Genomic DNA, 20,795 nt, shown 5'->3' with positions numbered 1-20,795 from the left:
AGGGAGCTGGACCCCTGGGGGCAGAGCAAGGAGGCGGGGAGGTCCCCCAGCGCCCTGAGCTTCTGTATCTCCCTCCCCCCAGATGTGAATGGTGAGAGCTGCTCCTCCAGGGCTGGGAGCAACTCCCAGGGGAGAGAGACTCACCTGCAGTGAGGCCAGGGGCTATTGGGATGGGGGGCAAGACAGGGACACCCCCAGGTGAGACGACGGAGACAGAGCCGCATCATCCCTCAGACCAGCCGCTGGGGGCTGCTGACCACACAGAAGAAAGTCGCAGGTGGGAACCTGGGCTCCGCCTGGACACCTGCCTGAGCCCTGCCATCCTGGGGGTCAAGGTGAGGGCCCTGAGTGGTTGAGGCTGCAGGGTCACAGCGTTCCGAGGCCACTTTGAGGACCAATCTCCTATCCTGAGCGCCGAGGCTAAGACAGACCCAGTCCTGGGGACCATGGTGGACACAGAGCACGTGGTCAGGGCATTGGAAACTTGACAAGCAGCGGCAGAAGGGCCCTGGTTTCTGGGATTCCCCTCGTGGTCCAGTGGCTAAGACATTTCTCTCCCAACGCAGGAGGCCAGAGTTTGATCCCTGGTCAGGGAACTGGATTCCACATGCTGCAACTAAGAGTTTACATGCCTCAACTAAAAGCCTTGCATGTCTCAACTAAAACCTGGCACAGTCAAATAAATTAAATTAAAAAAAAAAAACGGGACCTGGGTTCAGGCTGACCCGGGCTCTCCCCCAAGTTAACATAAGGGATGCCAAAGGACAGCATCCCAGGGTTTGGTAATGAGGGGCCAGGAGAGGCCACTGGAAGTCCACCTTGTGAGCAGGGGAAAGCTGGGTCGGCTGGGGGTCCAGCAGCCAGGGCCCATCTCCCTTTCTCCCCACGTGCTCAGCCTGTCCAGAGGCAGAGGAGCTGCTGTCCAGGATCAACCAGCAGCTTGCTCCTCAGACCACAGGATGGGACTCACGTGGGTCCTTCCTTCCTTCCTTCCTCGGTCTCCCCACACAGGGTCTGGCCAGAATACCTCAAACACACACAGGAAGCATGGTCTGGGCACGCCAACCCCTACTGCTGCCCCCTGCCCCGTGGACCCAGCATGTCCGAAATCCCTGCCGGCCTGGTTCTCTCCACCCCCAACCCCCGCACCTCCAGAGGGTTTCCGCTCCTTTCTCTCCCATTGTTTTCCTTCTTGGCCCTCAGCCAGTCCCCAAAGGCCAGGCTAAGGCCCATTGAAGCCAACCCAGTAAGGGAATGGGGGGCCGTCGGGCTGGGGCTCTGGGACACCTGGCCCAACCCCAGGAGTCTGGGGGGTCGGGGGAGGTGTCTCCCCAGCCCTCTTGGTAGGGGTGGGAATTAGGAGCTTTGTGAGGGGTAGGGGGTCAGACAGGCCTTGATTTGAATCGCTTGTCAGTTGTGTGGAGAAGGGATTTGTCTTCTCTGAGCCTCAGTTTGTCTGTCTGTAAAATGGGAGTGAGGATAACACCCTCCCGCCACAGGTGTGGCGATTAAGTGAAGTATTACATTATGGTCCATGTCCTCACGGCAATACCTGGAACAAAGAAAGTACCCAGTGAGGACGGCTGCCGTGTCCATGCCCAAGAAGGGCAAAGGGCTCTGGGTGGGAGACTTTGTTCAAAAGTATCAATGGAACAAGGAAGGTCAGTCTGGACTGTCCAGCGATGACACTCCGGGCCCCAGAAAGTCCTCTCCTCCTTCTTTCTGCTTTTTCCTCTGGCGGGTCAGATGGTGGCAGAGGCAAACTGATGGAAGCCCCCCGCCGACACACACACACAGATGCACATCCATGTAGACCCCCAGCCCACAGCCCTGGAAGCTCCGGGTGACCCTCCAGACAGCAGCCCCACCTCGGGAGCAGGGGTACCCCGAGGACGCTGGCCATAGAGCAGGGTGGCTCAGGGCTGACCCTCACAGCCCCAGCAGCCTGAGATTCCCACCTTCCAGAAGAATCAGGGGAACTGGCTCCCACCGTAGAAAAGCCTGTCTCTGGGTCTGGAAGGATCAACAAGGCAAGGGACCGCCCTTGCATGTCTGACACCTCATCTGAAGGCCTGGGGGGCAGTTCTAGGACAGACCCCTATAACTCAGCTGGTCTGCTTCTCCTTCTGGGCAGCAGCCCTTCTCAGGGCCTCAGAGACCCCGGCCTTCTCCCCAGGTCCTTTCTACTTTTGCTCTGTCTCCCCCACCCATCCCACTTGCAGAGCGGCAGTGAGAGCGGGAAGGACACAGACTTGGGAGGCAAACCCCCCGGCTGGAATCCCACTTCTGCGACCCAATGGCTGAGTGTGACCTTAAGCCTCAGGCTCCCCATCTGTAAAATGGATTAGTAATAACAACCGTACCTCATCCCAGGGAGGCTGGAATGAGTTAATACAAGGAAAGGCCTCAGGGCGGTATCTGGCCCAGGGTGAACACTCAATAAATACTAACCCTCATTATTTTTTATTTGTGTCTCTGTCTTGCATGTTTGTTGACTCAAATTTTCCGTGGGTAAGGAGGTGCGGAAGAAGGCTTGAAGTTCTGTGGTCTAAACTGCCCGCTGCTCCCAGGGCCTCTGGGCTGGAGGCTACGGCTACAAAGGATTCCTTTCAATTGGGGCCAGTGATGCTCTGATAAAGCTTGACCACAGGATGCAGAATCAGAGGGCTGTGGGCTCACACCCCAGGGCTCAAAGGCTAGGCCAGCACCAGAGCTGAGGCCATTCGGGGTGGGGAGGCAGCAAAGCCCTCAGTCCCAGGGCACAGGCTGCCAACACTTCTCGGCGTTCCCAGTGCCTCTCTCCCCTGCTTCCCCCCGCCGCCTTCCATGCCAAATATCTGGCCTCCACCCATGGCTGTTTGTGCCTCATGTCATAGGCGGCTGAGTCTCAGAATCCTAGATGCCTGGAGTTACAGGGTTGGAATATAGTGATGGAAAACTATCTAACACAGCTTTGAACTCTTGGTGAGAACAGCCTCTGCCATATTCCTGATGGTAAGCAGCCCTGCCAGCTTGGATCCCCTCCTGTGACAGGGAGCTCACTATCACAATCCCGTGAGAAGCCCACGTGCTTTCATTCCTTAGTGTCCCACGTCTCCAGTGAGGTCAGAAGGGTCATGCCCCACATTGAGGAGGAACAGTCCAGGCCACCGCTGGGCAGTTTCCACAGCTGGAAGGTTTCCTCCAACCAAGACCTGCCTTCCTCCCCTAACGGCCCTATGCCATGTCTCTGCCCCAGGAGCCCCTCACCCCGAGGTGGTCTTTCCTGCAGACTAGTGCCAGTGCCCTCCAGCCACCTGCCCTTCCAGGCTCTCTTCTCTGAGTTGGGGGCCTCTGGGAGACATCTAAGCCCATCCTGCCAACCACAGGTACTGGCAAGAGATGGGATTAGAAAGGAAGTGACAGGTGTGCACATCATGTGAGGTGTGCTCCATGACAGAGACCCAGCGAAGTCCCACCATCAGCTCGTGAGTGGCTCACCCTGCAGCACCCTAGGCTCCCCGGGAGGGGCAGGGCAGACAGGCGAGCCGGGGGGCCCCAGAGACTCTTTCAAGTGACGCCAAGAGCCTGCTGGCTGAGTTGGTGCAGAGTGGCAGCTGTCACCACTCCTGGTGGGAGATGTGTGTCTCTATTATGTCACAACTCAGCTATTCCCCAGGCAGCCCCCAGGAGAAGCCCTGGGAGCTGTGACATCCAGAAAGGAAGGGGGTGGTGCTCTGCACACAGGACCCCCACCTCAGGGCAGGGCGCCCCAGGGAGTACCGACTCCAGACCCCGCTGGGCATAGGGCAAGGGAATGGCCACGGGGCTTGGAACCTCCAGACGTGCAGCCTGCAGACAGGCCAGAGCAGCCGCCAGGGGCCAGATGGGCTGCATTAACCTGGGAGCAGGCTCCTCGGGGCCCAGATGCTCCGTGTTGAGCCGGCAAGCCGGCTTTGGGCTCCAGATGTGGGCTTGGGGTGGGGAGGGGGGATGGGACACAGCTCCAGATGTGTGCAGTCTGAGCAAAGGACGACTGTGGGACTCAGCGGCAGCACCCCCGGGCCTGGAGCTTCGAGGGCTGGGCCAAGGGGGCCTCTCTACTCACACCCACTCCAGCCCACCCACCGCCCTAGCCCTTGGGCCTCAGGGGATTCAGGGTTCACAGAACTCTGACCCAGCAACTACCAAGCCCAGAGGCTACGGCCTCTTTTCGTGAGCAAGGACAGAGCCCAGGGACCTGCCCAGCGTCATGCAAGCCAGGGACAGGTGGGACCCCCTCAGCGGGAACAAAGGGTCTCGAGTCCCTCCGACCACATGCAGCTGGGGGAGGGGAAGGTGGCGTGGTTTCCAGGGCCAGAGGCCAGCCTCTCCCCAGACGCTGTCAGCCACACCCGGCTGACCTGGGCATCCCTGGGGGAGCGGTGGGAGGAGGCGTGGCCCTGACCTTCAAGGTAGGGTCCGCGGGGTGTGAGGGGACACGGTCCAGGCCCAGGAGACTCAGAGGACGCAGCCCCCCAGCCTCCTCCTGCCGCAGACGATGCTGCTCAGCAAAGGATCCCGGCCGACCCCAGGCACTCAGCCACCAAGCTGAAAGAGGCGCTCCTGCTCCCTGAGCACTACTGTATGCAAGCCGTGCGCAGGCCCCTTACCAGCCAGGGCAGTTCCCTACAGCTCTGGTGCGGGGTGCAGGGTCCACATCTGAGAGACAGCCGGTCCCAGAGGCGCCCAGGCTGGGCCAGGCAGGGCCGGAAGAGCACAGGGACCAGCTCCTGGTCTGGGCCTGCCGGGGCTCTGCAGGCTGGGGCCTCAAGATGGTGTCTGGGGAAAGCCTTCCTAAGGAAGCCTTGCGGGGAGGTGGCCTCCCTAGAGCTGAGCCTCCTGTCTCTACATAGAACTTCCGCCCCGGTGGTGGGACTGCCTCAGAAGCACAGAGACCCCTGCAGCAGCCCCTCTTCAATGTCCAGAGCCGCCCCCTCCCCACCCCTTCCCGTAGACCCTACGAGTGGGCTGAGAGGGCAAGGACAGAGGCCAATGGTGGGCCCTGGGAAAGCTCCTCATCCTCTAAGTCCTCATGTCTGCACAGGGGCCCCAGCTCTGGCCTCTGAACCAGGAGGGTGTGGCGGGCACCCCCCCCCCGCAGTGGGTAGAGGTCAGAGGTCAGACCCACCACCCACAGCAGCTTCTGGGAACTTCAGCCTAGAGGCGGCCTCTAGGCTCAAGTGGAGGAGAGGGGTGGGTGGGCAGGCACAGCAGCCCTGGGGGACTGCTGGTCACCCCGCAGATGTCTTCTAACCCTGCCCTGGTGAGGCAGCCCAGAGAGGGTCAGCAGAACCAACTCCGTCTGGCCCCCGAGCGGGGAGCCAGTCGAGGCGAGAGGCACTAACGGGTAATGTCAGGTGAGAGCTCTGGGGAGGGGGCTGCGCCTCTCCGCTCCGGCAGCCCCACCTGGGGCCCACGCGCAAGAGCTGGGGCCTGGGGAGAGATGCTGGCCCGATTCTGTGGGGCCAGGGAGGGCCGCGGAGGGGGCTGCCCGCCCTGAGCGGGGAAGCCTCGTTTAGCCACGGCAGCCTGGAAGGCAAGGCCCGGGTGAGCCCCCACCCTGAAGGGCCTCCGTTGGTGGCAAACACGGGGATACCCCCTGGGGCGGCAGGGTCTGTCCAAGCCTGCAGGGAGCTCTGCTTAGTGGGTAGCAGAGTCCTGGGGTGACCCCCAAGCCTCAGGAAGGGCCCTCTCGCATCCATCACTTCCTCCTCCGGCCAGACCCCCACCCCGGGGCTCCAGCATCCCATCCCCAACTCAGGGGACCCTGATTTCTCGTCTTCTCACTCTTCTGCCTGGGGCCTGCCCAGCACCGACCCACACAGCCCCCCCATCCTCGGAGATGCACCTTGACAGCCCCCAACATCACTCTCCGTCCTGGGGACAAGGAGAAGCTTGAAAAGGAGCCCGACTCCCAGGGCAGTGGGCTCAGGGAGTGACTAGGAGCCCGAGGACCTCAGCTGATGCTCCGTGCGAGGGTTGGGGGTAGGGGTGGGGGCAGGGTCAATGAAAGGCCAGGGACTGAGGCCTGGGACTGAGGAGGGGGCCCCTCACAATCGTGGCTGGGCGGCCAGGGCCCTGTGTGTCTTGGCCGAGCGGGACCCCTGGGCCGCCAGGTATGTAACAATTCCAGCCATTTCCTGCCCTATTAATGAGAAAGGGGCTGATATAAATACACGCTCAGCATAAATAAATATAGGCCAGGCCCGGGACTGCATAGCAGACAGATTGCGTGGAGCTGCTGGCCAGCCCTGCAGCCAGCTCCCCCACCCTGTCCGCACCCCACCACCACCGCCCCCCAACTTGTCTTCCCTCCAGCAGGCCAGGGCCCCCCCACACTCTCAGCCCTGAGATAGACAGACCGCCCACCCTCCGGACCTCAGAACAAGGCCCCCCGTGGCGCTGGAAAGGCTGCAGGCCTGAGAGAGAGAGAGAGAGAGAGAGAGAGAGAGAGAGGAGAGAGATGGAGGTTTCCCAGCACCGCCCCACCAGGTCTGGTGGCAGTACTGTTTGTGCTCAGACCCAGCGCAGCCCTGTGAGGCCCGAGGCTACGGCTGTACCTGTTCACCGGTGGGGAGACTGAGGCTCATGGGGTTAAGGAACTTGCCCAAGTTCACACAGAGAGGAAGGGGCGGTCCAGGGTTCAGACTGGAGCCTGTCTGACCCCAGGGCCTCTGTTCTCCTCACTGCCTGTGAGGAAAAGCCACGGGAAGGTTCACGCCTTCCTCCTCTTTCTCCCAAGTCCCAGCCCTGAGTCGCCAGGGCCCCTGGAAGGCCCAGGAGCCCTTACATTCATGGAGCCAGATCCCAGCTCATGTAAGGGTCTATGGCTCAGCAGATAAAGAATCCGCCCGCAGTGCAGGAGATGCGGGTTCGATCCCTGGGTTGGGAAAATCCCCTGGAGAAGGTAATGGCAACCCACTCCAGTATGCTTGCCTGAAAAATCTCATGGACAGCGGAGCCTGGCGGGCTACAGTCCATGGGGTCTCGAAGAGTCGGACATGACTGAACGACTAAGCAAGCAAGGACCTAACAGAGCTGTACAGGTGACTCCCTCCCAGCTGGAGGGTCCAGGATAGTGAGGCCCCCCCCCAACATTGGCTGTTTCATCAGGATCACCCAGTCACCCGACACTGTATAGACATGGAAACCAAGACCCAGAGGGGACACCCAGTGACATGTATTATGTGAGTGGATTCCCATCAGCGCATCAGTACAGAGCCCCATCAGTGGCTGTAGGGGGGCTGTGTGTGTGCATGCAGGTTTGCATGTATATTGCGACTAGAATGATATTCCACGTGCCATTGACTCTGTTTCTCTGAAGTTTAGAACCAGAGAGAAGGAAGCGTTTTTACCTTCATACCTCTGTCCCTTTTTTTTTTTTTTGGCTACACTATGGGGTTTGTGGGATGTTAGTTCCCTGACCAGGGATTGAACCCAGGGCCCTGGCAGTGAAAGCATAGAGTCTTAACCACTGGACCACCAGGGAATTCTCAACATCTCTGTACTTGTGGTAATTTAAAAAAAAAAATTTAGGAGAAGGAAAAAAAATAGCCCCTACCCCTATCCCCCACACCACCAAACTCTCCCCATCCACTGCCCACGCTGGTCCCAGCCTCCAGCCCCTTCCCAGCTCTATCCTGGCTCCGATCCTCTCTCCCCAGGTGGCACAGGTACTTGCCATCTCCCCTCCCTTCTTGGCCTTTGAGGCCACTCTCCACCTCCTCCCTCCCTCCCAGCACCCCAGGCTCATGGCCAGAGCCCTATCAAGTGCCCTCTAGGTCCCTAGCCACTCCCCAGGCGAGCTCTGGGGCCTCCTCCCCGACCCCCAGCCCCCACCTTCTGCAGAGGGGCCGAGCTCACACACCTCTGCGCTCAGCTCTCCCTGCTTGCTGGGTGCGAGTTCCAGAATCCCAGCTGTGTTGACCCCCTTGACAGGTGTTCTGCCTGGTTGGCCAGATGAGGGAGCCCTTCAGAGTCATTGGGCCAGGGGCAGGCAGAGTCTGCTCCTCAGACTCAGGAGAAGGGCCTGGAAGTTCACCCCACATCCGCCCCCGGGCCATCTGCAGGTTTTTCTATGAGAGGCAGGGCAGGAATCTGGCCCTAACTTCTCTAGGAGCCGGAATGGAGGAGAAGAAAGTAGAGCACAGCTCTCTGGAACATCTTCCCACACTCATCGCCCCCGGGGCTTGGGAATGACTAAGGAGCAATCACTAACTCCCAAGAAACCATCTCTCTGCTCCTCTCACAGAAGCACTGCCCTAAGGGTGGCGAATGGGGGATCTGACCCGCTGCGCCCTGAGCACACCTTGACTGCATCCACACATCTTGAGCAGGACCTGGGCAGCTGGGGCCGAGGGCCGAGATACCGGGTGTTTCCCTCTCCCTGGAGGAGATGGATCTGTGGTTGTATTTGTGGGTGAGTAGGTGGATGGACGGGCTTCCCAGGTGGTACTAGTGCTAAAGAACTCACCTTCCCATGCAGGGGACGTAAGAGATGCAGGTGTGATCCCTAGGTCAGGAAGAGCCCCTGGAGGAGGGCATGACAACCCACTCTAGTATTTTTGCCTGGAGAATCCCATGGACAGAGGAGCTTGGGGGGCTACCATCCATGGGGTTGCAAAGGGTTGGACATGACTGAAGCAGCTGGGCAGGCAGGCAGGCAGGGTGGATGGACAGGTGGGTGAGTAGGTAGACAGGTTGAGAGATAGACAGGTGGGTGAGTGGACAGATGGATGGATGAGTGGGGAAATGAGTGACCAAGTGTACAAATGGATGCACAGACCAGCTGCAGACTGGATCAGGAATAACTACTTTCTGAAAGGAATTTTCTAAATCTCTGAAATGTGAGGCCCTGGCACCCCCCAGAGGCCAGAGTCTCTAACTACCCATCGTCCCTAAAAACCTTGGGCATCAACAGTCTCAGGAAGCAGGCGCATGGACCCAGATGAAGTGAGGGGGTCTAGGAAACAAAAAAAACTAGGGTCCAGGTCCAGTGCTGGTTCTTGCTCTGACTTATTCTGGGACCGAGGGAATGAATGTTCAAGTTTCTAGGCTCAATCTCATCTGGATGTCTGTGCTTGTAAGTGATTTAAACAAAACTATGTGTGTAAAGCATCTGAGGGGGCTTCCCTGGTGGCTTAGATGGTAAAGAATCTGCCTGCAATGCAGGAGGCCTGGGTTCAATCCCTGAGTTGGGAAGATCCCCTGAGTAGGCAATGGCAACCCACTCCAGTATACTTGCCTGGAGAATTCCATATACAGAGGAGCCTGGTGGGCTATAGTTTTTTTGTTTTTTTCTTAAAAGATGTCTGAGGGTTACTTGGCACATACCAGGTGCTCACAGAAGGTGAGTTCCTTCCTAGAGGAAGCCCTAGGGCACACATAGTTTAGTCACTAAGTCCTGTCTGACTCCTTGTGACCCCATGGACTGTAGTCCGCAGGCCCCTCTGTCCATGGGATTTCCCAGGCAAAAATACTGGAGTGGTTTGCCATTTCCTCCTCCAGGAAATCTTCCCAACCCAGAGATCAAACCCATGTCTCCTGCTTTGGCAGGTAGGTTCTTTAACACTGAGCCACCTGGGAAGCCCCAAAGTACACATGCACCCACACAAATGCACGTGTGAGTGCATGCACGCACACGCACACACACGCACATGCACGTCCCTCCAGCCCAGTATGGAAGAGGCACAGAGAGTGAGACCCCAGGCCAGACCAGACGGGAGGCACAGGGGGACACATTTATTCTCCAGGAGTTCCAGACTCTGGCAGGACTGGCCTGGCCTCGGGGGCTGGGGGCCCAGGGAGTGGGGTCTCAGACAAGAGCCCCAAGGCCTTCTGGGGCTCAGCCTCCTGGGCCAGGGCCAGCTGGGCTGTGTGCTCAAAGGAGGCCTGCAGCAGGTGGGAGGCAAGACAGGTGGTCCAGGTGATGAGGTAGGCCAGGTGCCAGAAGGTGAGCGCTACCGTGCTCTCCACCCACCAGTACAGACTCTTCAGCAGCGCCAGTGACCTCTGCACCACGCAGCTCTCCAGCAGAGCCTGGGGGCGGGGGGCAAGTGGAGGGGCAAGCGGCTGTCCAGAGCTCACATGCTACGCTGCCTGGCCGCTAAGTGCCCCCCACAACCCCCAAGCCCAGCCCAGGCCCAGTGTCCTGGGTCTGCCCTCCCCAGCCCAGCTGGCACCCGCCCTCACCCACCTTCCTGGGCAGCCAGCCCAGGCTGCAGCACTGGGCTTTCCGGTACAGTCTCCAGACCAGCAGCAGCAGCAGCAATGCAGCCATCATCAGGCTGTGCAGACACGACAGGAATAGGTCCATCCAGGTGGTTGCAGACAGGCCCAGCTGCTCCCAGGTACCCAGCCACTTTGGGGCCAGGCCTAAGGCCCGGGCACAGCACAGCAGGCCTGCCCACACCAGCCTGGGCACCCACAGCGCCAGGCACACAGGTATCTCTAGCAGTGCCAGCCCGGCCCGGAGAACCCGGCCCATGGGGCAGCTGGCGATCTTGGGGGGTGGGTGGAATCCCTGGGCCTCCCGAGTCAGCCCCGACAGCCAGTGATTGAAGAGGAAGATCTTGAGGAGCAGGAAATTGTAGAGGTGGGTCCGGTTCTGGACCAGCTACAGGAAGAGGAGACCGTCATCATCCATTGCCACCCATCGCCGCGGGGGCCCACCTGTCCCAGGCTTTATGGTGCTGGTAGGGCTGCCAGGCCATCCTGGGCCGGGCCCTCCCCTTCTCAAGGCCTCAGTTTCCCCCACCCCAAGAGTGATCTTTATCTGTCCACTTGGAAGGACTCCATTCTCAGGAGGGAGCTTTAGTAGGTGTTTCATATTATATTTGATTTTCTTTCCTCTGAGTTGTTTTCTTTCCTCTCTCTCTTTTTTTTTTTTCCTGTCACACCAGGTGGCTTGCAGGATCTTAGTTCCCTGACTAAGAATCGAACCCGTGTCCCCTGCAGGGGAAGCACAGAATCTTAAACACTGGACCACCAGGGAATTCCCTTTCCTTTAGGTTTCAATGGTTATTTACCACCCTCCAGACTAAGGTCATGTTTGAAAAACACTGGTGGGAAGGTCAATGCCTAACGCACGGTAGTGACCCTCTAGAGAAAATTCTGCAGCTCTGTGGCTTGTGGGTGGGGTTTCTGAAAGCTATGGGATTACTCCAGGAAGGGGGCAGCCACCTTCCTTCACCAGCGGTGTCCAGCAGCAGCTTTGGTCCTCGCCCCCCTGGCCCACATCCCCCAATGCCCCTCACCAGTGCAGACAGCTTCACCACCCCCAGCAGAGTCCCCAAGAGGCTGGATCTGACTGGAGGGACGGCCTCCATGTCTGGCCCTCCTTTCCCTTCTCCAGTGGAAGAAGCAGGGTGACCTCACAGACACCGCAGGGTGGGGACCAAGTTACCGTGGGGACCCAGTTGCCACAAAAGTCTCCCCTTTCCCTGCCTCCTGCCCCATCACTGCACAAGAACTGGAGTATTTGTCTTCTGCATCCTGTCATCTTCCTAATGGGAGGCTGCTCCTGGCAACATCAACTCCACAAACTTCTGGTCCACCCAGCACAGGCAGCCAAGGCAGCACAAAGATGCTGTACCTTCCCACATCCTTCCAAACCCTGAAGGATCAGAGACCTCGGAGATAGACATCTTCACCCCAGGGCCGCGGGTGACAGAACGCTTGAAGGCAGATGGAAGCCTCAGCCGCCCAAATCTGGAAGCTCCTACCTAACCCCAACCCATCCTTCTTGCATTTTGCTAAAAGGTTGGTCCCGTCACAAAGCAGAGAAGTCAGCTGTAACCTTTATTCTCCGATCTGAGTGATGTGTCAGTGGCTTCCGAGACTCAGAGGAGAGCAGGGGAGAGAAAATGTGCCCACAAACCGCTTCAGAGGGTCTTGGAGAGAGCCATTCAGAGAGGGAAAGGGGGCAATTTGCTGAGCGAGACCCCTCAGGGGCCACAGGCTGCATGGAAGAGAGGTTTCTGGAAGCCGTGGATCAGAGTCAAAGTCTTAGAATTCTGGGAGAATCCAGAACCTTGATCACAGCCTTTCCTACAATGCTTTCCTGTCTGGGTCCCAGCAGGTGCCCCGAGATGCTGCAAGGATGAGGCTCTCATGCCGTTTAGAAATTTTTTAAAAGCGCGCCCTCTGGTGGCCCGTGAGTGCAGGGCACAATTGCAGTCTCCCTTTCTCCGCAAGGACCCTCGTGCAGGACACAACCCGCCATAAAGAGTCCCTGGAAGGTCAGAGGTGACCCCTGCCCAGGACGGGTCCCGTTCAGCCATTTGTTTCCGCTCCCGGGGCGACAGCTGGGGTCCAGTCCGAGGAGGGTGCAAAGTCCCTCTGCTCCGTCCGCTGCCCTTACCCCTCCCCCACCACCCTCTACAGTCCCCCCCACACTCTAGCCCTGAGGGGAAGCTGGGGTTCAAAAAGGCCTCCTTGAGCTAAGTTTTGAAGAATGGGTGGGAGCTTTCCGGAGGAGGAAGTGTGAAAGGTGGTATGGGCAGAAGAAACAGCATGATTCCAACAATTCAGTATGGGTGGAGCATAAAGTGCCCTGCTGGAGAAGGAACTGGCAACCCACTCCAGTGTTCTTGCCTGGAGAATCCCAGGGACGGGGGAGCCTGGTGGCCTTCCGTCTATGGGGTCGCACAGAGTCGGCCACGACTGCAGCGACTTAGCAGCAGCAGCAGCAGCCAGTGTTCTTGCCTGAAAAATCCCACAAGCAGAGGAGCCTGGCCGGCTGCAGTCCATGCAGTCGCAGAGAGTCGGGCACACCTGAATGACTGAGCTTGCAAGGAGGGTTTGTTTCTTCTTTGGGTGACCATTAGTTTGCACTCAAAAGAATCACAGTGGAACTTCCCTGGTGGTTCAGTGGCTGAGGCTCCGTGCACCCAATGCAGGGGGCCTGGGTTCAATCCCTAGTCAGGGAACTAGATCCCACATGTCGAAATTAAAGATCCCACATGCTGCGAGTAAGACGAAGCACAAATTAATTAATTAATTTTTAAAAAAGAATCACAGTTTACAGTTATTTTAACTTGTATTCGTATTGTTATTTTAAAATATGATGGTTATCTTTATCAAACCAGTTGATTTTGTATTAATAAATGTCCACATTTAAATGCCCACATTTGAATTGATGCTTTCAAAATACAGTGCTGGAGAAGACTCTTGAGAGTCCTTTGGACTGCAAAGGGGATCAAAGGAAATCAACCCTGAATATTCATTGGAAGTACTGATGCTGAAGCTGAAGCTCCAATATTTTGGCCACCTGATGGGAAGAGTCAACTCACTGGAAAAGATCCTGATGCTGGGAATGATTGAAGGCAGGAGGAGAAGGGGGCGACAGAGGACAAGATGGGTGGCATCACCATCACCAACTCAATGGAAATGAGTTTGAGCAAGCTCCAGGAGATGGTGAAAGACAGGGAAGCCTGGCACGCTGCAGTCCACGGAGTCTCAAAGAGTCGGACACGATTGAGCGACTGAACAACAACAACAAATCACTGGCCACAGGCGTCAGTTTCTACAAAAATCCCCCAATCAATAATGTGTTAAAAAGAAACAACAGGCCCAACAGGGAGTCACTTGTGCTAAGCCCCACCAGGACTTAATGTGAGTGAGCGAGCGAGTGAAAGTCTCTCAATGTCCGACTCTTGGAGACCCCATGGTCTATACAGTCCATGGAATTCTCCAGGCCAGAATACTGGAGCGGGCAGCCTTTCCCTTCTCCAGGGGATCTTCCCAACCCAAGGATCAAACCCAGGTCTCCCGAGTTGCAGGCGGATTCTTTACCAGCTGAGCCACAAGGGAAGCCCAGGACTTAATATTTATCTTAATTGCAATTTCAACCTCTCCTGGGAGTGGAATTTTAAGCCAATTCATCTGGAGTTTTTGCTTTCCTCTAAGAGAAGGTGACCTGACTTGAAATAATTCACCCTCTAACTTCCTTGTCCCGCCCTCCTCCTGCCTATAAAAGCCTCCCTTTTGTACTGCTGTTCTGCTCCTTGGAGCTCCTCTCTAACTGCTAAGCAGGATGCAGACTGTTCAAGAATTATTGAATAAAGCCAATTCGATCATCAAGTGTACTCAATTGAATTTTGACTATTAACAGATTTGGTGGCAGTGGTGGGATCCAAAGTGAACTTCTTCTGATGGCATTCATGGACAACGAGAAAGACAGGCGTGGTGCCGGCAAACCCCTTTTTGACTGCACTGTCTTTTTCTCACCATTTCTGAGGCCAGAGGAAGTTCATCATAGTTGTGAACTCTGCTCTCTTTGCATCAAGCGCCTGGTCTAATTGGTTTTCTAGTCAGTTCCCCTTTTGTTTGGAAACCTCAGTTCTTGATGCTGTCCCTGGATTTCATGTTGGGAATTGCTGGTGATTTAGTCTGCAGTTTCCCATTTCTTTGAACTCCTTCCCCAAATTCCACACCGGGAAATGCGGTAGCCACTGTAGTTCCCCATTTATTTGGAATTGCCATCTTCACTTAGCTGAGGTCTTTGGTTCAAGGCTTTTCCCCCACTCCAGAGTTCCATGGGAATTCTTGGTGGTTACCAGCTGGAGTTGGGCTGGGTCCAGCTTGAGCTGGACAGGGTCCAGTAAAAACAACTGCTAACAGGAATCTCAGAAGCCAAAAAGCTGCAAAATCGATAGGTCCTGTGCAAAACACTGGAGACGTCCAAATCAAATTGACCAGGAAGAGAAGTAGTTAGACATGAAAGTAGACTACTTCCACTCAAGACACCAGATCAAGACTTGATGCTTTACATGAAACTCAGGACTTCCCTGGCAGTCCCGTGGTTAAGACTCTGAGCTCCCAAGGTAGGGGGCTCAGGTTTGATCCCTGGTTGGGGAATTAAGATCCTGCATGCCACAGAGCTTGGTCAAAAACAAAACAAAACATGAAACTCTCTCTTTTTCCTCTCCTTTACCCTGGCATTGGCCTGGAAAGATAATGGCATCATTCATATCTCTCAGGCCATTGCTAGAGGGGTTAAGCTCTGGAATTTAGAACAATTTTTTATTTCAGGCTAGAAGTTTCTTCCCCCATATGCACTAAAAATCCTGAATGACCCTTGTGTGTGTGTGTGTGTGTAGGAGGGGTGTTTAGTTGCTCAGTCATGTCCAACTCTTTGTGACCCCTTGAACTCTAGCCCACGAAGCTCCTCTGTCCATGGGATTTTTTTCATACAAGAATACTGGAAGAGGTTGCCATTTCCTTCTCCAAGGGATCTTCCTGACCCAGGGATCGAACCCAAGCCTCCTGTGTCTCCTGCATTGCAGATGGATTCTTTACCTGCTGAGCCATCAGGGAAGCACAAAGGAGCCCTGGCTTAGGAGTAAATACAATGGAAGTAAAATCAGAAACCTCTCCTTAACTCTTAAGACATTGCAGATTGTGTTTCTAAGACACTGGCTACCCAGCAAAGATCCTTAGCCTCTCTGGCCAAAGTTGTTCTTGATAACAGAATTATCTTTTAGCTGAGCTGCTCTATGGCCAGCATCACCTACCGTACCTAGAGTTACTACTTCTGGGGAAGCCAAAATTCAGTTACGTAAGATCCCTGAGCAAACCATTGGCTTTTAAAGGTGATTGCTTCAATGGGGTATTCCTTTGATTAATTTGATCTTGACTGGTTTGGGTCTTGGAGACTCACGGCTCCCAAGTGCATTCTTAACACTGGGAATTATACCACTTGTAGTTAAAATAATATCTCTGGTACATTGCATATTCTCTCTAAAGCTTTAAATGCATATTCACAGCCTCTAATCAGCAAGTCAATCTCCCTAAGACTGGACCTCAAAAGCGGAACAAAGCAAATGATCGACTGAAAAATAGTGAGCCTGGAGTTGTGAACTGTGAATAGCACAGAGAGTCAGCAACAAAGCAGCATCAACAAAAGTGGTGAGAACTACAGAGCACTAGGTGAGTGGTGCCTTAAATTTTGATCACATTTCTCAGTTAGGCTGAGAGTTTGATCAAAGTGGAATTGTTGAAAAGAAACAACAGGCCCAAAATGGAGTCACTTGTGCTAAGTGCCACCAAGACTTACTACCTAACCTGATGGCATCACTGACTCAATGGACATGAATTGAAGCAAATTCCAGGAGATAGTGGAAGACAGAGGAGCCTGGCGTGCTGCAGTCCATGGGGTCACAAAGAGTCAGACATGACTTAGCAACTAAAAAGCAACAACAATTATAATTTCAGCCTTTCTCAAGAGTGGTGTTTTAAACCAATCAGTCTGGAATTACTTGGTGAGCACTAGTAAGGTAATCTGCCTTAGACTCCCTGACTTCCCCTAAGGGAAGATGACCCTGCCTAACTAGTCCCTTGGACTGCAAGGAGATCAAACCAGTCAGTCCTAAAGGAAATCAACCCTGAATATTCATTGGAAGGACTGATGTTGAAGCTGAAGTTCCAATACTTTGGCCACCTGATTCGAAGAGCTGCCTCATTAGAAAAGACCCTGATGCTGGGCAAGGTTGAAGGCAGGAGGAGAAGGGAACAACAGAGGATGAGATGGCTGGATGACATCACCGACTCGATGGACATGAGTTTGAGTAGGCTCCGGGAATTGGTGATGGACAGGGAAGCCTGGCGTGCTGCAGTCCATGGGGTCGTAAGGAGCCAGACACGACTGAGCGACTGAAGTGAACTCGTCCACTGTGTATACTTCCATGTTCCCGCCCCCTTCTGTCTATAAAAACCTTCCATTTTGTACAGCTCCTCAGAGCACCTTTCTGATTGCTTGATGGGATGCTACCCTACTCATGAGTTGTTGAATAAAGCCAATTAGATCTTCAAATGTGAGCTTCCCTGCTGGCTCTGTGGTGAAGAACCCACCTACCAATGTGGGAGCCGTGGATTTGATCCCTGGGTTGGGAAGATCACGTGGAGAAGGGAATGGCAACCCACTCCAGTAATCTTGCCTGGAGAGTCCCATGGACAGAGGAGCCGGGTGAGCTACAGTCCAGGGGGTCGGAAGAGTCGACTGAGCACACAGGCACACACATGCTACAGGAAAACCCAGACCAAGTTTTTGGCCAACCCAGTATCTGTTGAATTAATAAATGAATGAATGAGTAATGGCCTCAGAGATCCCCACTTGCCAGGCTGGGATGAGAGCAGAGGAGCTGCTGCAGAAGAAGCCCGCGCCCTCCCCGCCCCCGACCTTGGATCCTTCAGCAGGGAGCCCTTCAGTCCTTTCTCTTCCCCGCCTAACACCTAGGTTCAAGGCCATGCATGCACTAATGTGCTAAGTGATGTTAGACCACATCTCCCCTTCCTCACAGGAAGGACCAAGTGGGAGAAGGCAACTATTAGTGACCGTTGCATTGTCAAACGGAGAAGGCGATGGCAACCCACTCCAGTGTTCTTGCCTGGAGAATCCCAGGGACGGCGGAGCCTGGTGGGCTGCTGTCTATGGGGTCGCAGGGAGTCGGACACGACTGAAGCGACTTAGCAGCAGCAGCAGCAGCATTGTCAAACGCCAGGGGGCGCCATTCCCCGGGCCTGATCCCTCTCCGGAGAGACTGGCCTCCTCAGCCCAGCACTCAGGCCTAGAGAGGCAGGAAGCGTCACCTCCCTCCCGGTCCCAAAGGCTCCCAGGTGCTCTCCCTGAGGGTGCAGGACGGCGGCACGACCGCAAGGGGGCAGCAAACACCGGGGGCGCAGGGGCCCAACGCACCTGAGCGCGCTGCGCAAACTGATGGAAAGTTTTCTGTGGCTGATTTTGTCCCTTCTCAGCCTGCGACAACAACCTTACGTCATCCCGAGGAGCTCGCCCGGCGCAGGTCCCATCCTGCCTGAGTTGCTGGAGGCGAAACGGCTGAGAAATGTTGGGACGAATAGTTTTTCTTCCTCGTTCCAACATGAAAACCTCACTTTATTTCAAATCTTCATTTTTTTTCTTCTGAGGAAGAACGCAAAATTGATAAATATGCCTTCAAACTTACTGTGATTTGCTTTTTTTTTTTTTTTTTTTACTTTCTAAAGATGGTTTGATTGAAAATGCAAAAATGATCATTAAAAACTGATGAAAGCTGAAGAACACAGACTGGTTCCAAATAGGAAGAGGAGTACGTCAAGGCTGTATATTGTCACCCTGCTTATTTAATTTATATGCAGAGTACATCATGAGAAACGCTGGGCTGGAGGAAGCACAAGCTGGAATCAAGATTGCTGGGAGAAATATCAATAACCTCAGATATGCAGATGACACCACCCTTATGGCAGAAAGTGAGGAGGAACTAAAGAGCCTCTTGATGAAAGTGAAAGAGGAGAGTGGAAAAGTTGGTTGAAAGCTCAACATTCAGAAAACTAAGATCATGGCATCAGGTCCCATCACTTCACGGCAGATAGATAGGCAAACAGTGCAAACAGTGGCTGACTTTATTTTTCTGGGCTCCAAAATCACTGCAGATGGTGATTGCAGAAATGAAATTAAAAGACGCTTACTCCTTGGAAGGAAAGTTATGACCAACATAGATAGCATATTAGAAAGCAGAGACATTACATTGCCAACAAAGGTCCGTAGAGTCAAGGCTATGGTTTTTCCAGTGGTCATGTATGGATGTGAGAGTTGGACTATAAAGAAAGCTGAGCGCCGAAGAATTGATGCTTTTGAACTGTGGTGTTGGAGAAGACTCTTGAGAGTCCCTTGGACAGCAAGGAGATCCAACCAGTCCATCCTAAAGGAAATCAGTCCTGGGTGTTCATTGGAAGGACTGATGTTGAAGCTGGGGCTCCAATACTTTGGCCACCTGATGCGAAGAGCTGACTCATTGGAAGGGACCCTGATGCTGGGTAGGGTTGAGGGCAGGAGGAGAAGGGGACGACAGAGGATGAGATGGCTGGATAGCATCATCGACTTGATGGCCATGGGTTTGGGTAAACTCTGGGAGTTGGTGATGGACAGGGAGGCCTGGCGTACTGCGGTTCATGGGGTCACAAAGAGTCAGACACAACTGAGCAACTGAACTGAACTGAAGAACCTATCCTGACTAAGGGAAAAGGTTTTTGGAATTAGAGGACAGACTTGCAACTGAACTAACCTCTACCACTTAATCATAAATCTAAGCTCCCGCCCCAGGTCTTTTTATCTGTAAAGCTGGTACATAGTTTATATATAGAATCTGCCAGGTGAGGCCTTGGGGAGGAGCCGATGAAATAATGTCTGTGAAATGCTTTGCCCAGTACCTGGCCATGCACCAATGCCTGGGAGCTCATGAGTGAGTGAAGTCAGCGTCCACAGGTGCAAAGGAATGCAAGGATTTTTTAAAAAAAACAAAATAAGCTACAGATTGCTTTCAAATATGTACAAATTTCTACAAAGAAATCACCCCCTGAGGGCACACATTTTGTTAATTTGTAAACCAATACGTGGAACTATTCACTGCAATCAAACCACTTTCAAGCAATTCACTTGGAGCCCAAGACTAGGTTGTAAAATTTTTAAAAAAGAAAATGACCATATTGAAAAGGGTCATTGCTACTTTAAAATTAATGCAAAAACTTTATTGCACACAAGCATGAATGAAAATGCTTTAAAAAGAGTTCTTTAAAAGGATATGAAGTTGTGAAACTATCCCATTGTTGAAAAACATTCACCCCCCAAAAAAAGTTTGGATAAATGGGGAAAAAAGCACATCAATGCCTACAACAGATTGTAAAGTCATACTGCATGGTACAAAAAACAACAATGGAAAATATAATTTTCACCCATTCATTTATTAATCAATTTATGCAGAACCAATGTGTTTCACACTCTTGTTTTCTGCCAGGTCTCCTAGACTTCTCTCTGGGATCTTCCCCCACCCATCCACTCCCTACCCTTCCTCAGCAACTCCTCTCCCTACTTGCTCCTTCTGTCCATCAAAAGGGGGCTTCCCAGGTGGCTCAGTTGTAAAGAACCCCCCTGCCAATGCAGGGAACAGAGGAGACGTGGGTTCGTTTCCTGGGTCAGGAAGATTCCCTGGAGGAGGGCGTGACAACCCACTCCAGTATTCTTGCCAGGAAAATCCCATGGATAGAGGAGCCTGGTGGACTACAGTCCATAGGGTGGCAAAGAGTCAGACACAACGGAAGTGACTAAACACACACTCATCAAAGGACATTTAGGGTGTTTCCATTTCTACTGTGAATAACACTGCAGTGAACTTGGGAGTATAGATGGGTCTCTTTACAATGGGTCTCTTCACAATCCTGATTCCGATTCCTTTGCAGCCATACCCAGAAGTGGGATTGCTGGATCCTAATGTAGTTCTAAGTTTAATTTTCTGAGGAACCTCCATCCTGTGTTTCAGAATGGCTTCACTCATTTACATTCCCACGTGTGAGATGTGACCACGTGGATGGAGCTGGAGGACACTACTCTAAGAGAAATAAGCAAGACACAGAAAGAGAAATACCTCATGACCTCAGTTCCATATAGAATCGAACAAAGCTGAACTCTTAGAAACAGAAAGTGTAAAGACGGTGGCCAGAGGCTGAGGTTGGAGCAAATGACAACCCACTCCAGTATCAGAGGGTACAAAGTCTCAGTTATACAAGATGAATAAGGTTCAAAGATCTAACCTACAGCATGGCGATGACAGCTGACGATGCTGCATTGTGTACTTGAGACTTGCTAAGGGGCTAGATTTAATTACATCTTATCAACACACGCTAACTGTAGAGGTGACAGAAATGTTGTTTAGCTGGATTGTAGCGATCGTTTCAGAATGTGTATGTATACCAAAACACCAAACTGTAAACATTAAGTGTAT

The 20,795-nt window shown here is 53.9% G+C and overlaps 1 protein-coding gene across 1 annotated transcript; it reads right to left on the bottom strand.

Moving 5' to 3' along the window:
* Positions 1–9,718: 9,718 nt before the first annotated feature.
* TMEM270 (transmembrane protein 270) lies at positions 9,719–11,372 on the bottom strand. The gene is made up of 3 exons (XM_081557910.1): positions 11,277–11,372; positions 10,217–10,636; positions 9,719–10,059 (listed from the first exon to the last, which is right to left on the bottom strand). Exons 1-3 carry the CDS (start codon positions 11,346–11,348, stop codon positions 9,763–9,765), a joined length of 789 nt encoding a protein of 262 aa, XP_081414036.1. The 5' UTR covers positions 11,349–11,372; the 3' UTR covers positions 9,719–9,762.
* Positions 11,373–20,795: the final 9,423 nt, after the last annotated feature.

The sequence above is a fragment of the Giraffa tippelskirchi genome, chromosome 13, assembly GCF_054371585.1.
Source record: "Giraffa tippelskirchi isolate mGirTip1 chromosome 13, T2T-mGirTip1v1.2.pri, whole genome shotgun sequence".
NCBI lineage: Eukaryota > Metazoa > Chordata > Mammalia > Artiodactyla > Giraffidae > Giraffa > Giraffa tippelskirchi.
This window is presented reverse-complemented; position numbering and strand designations above follow the sequence as displayed.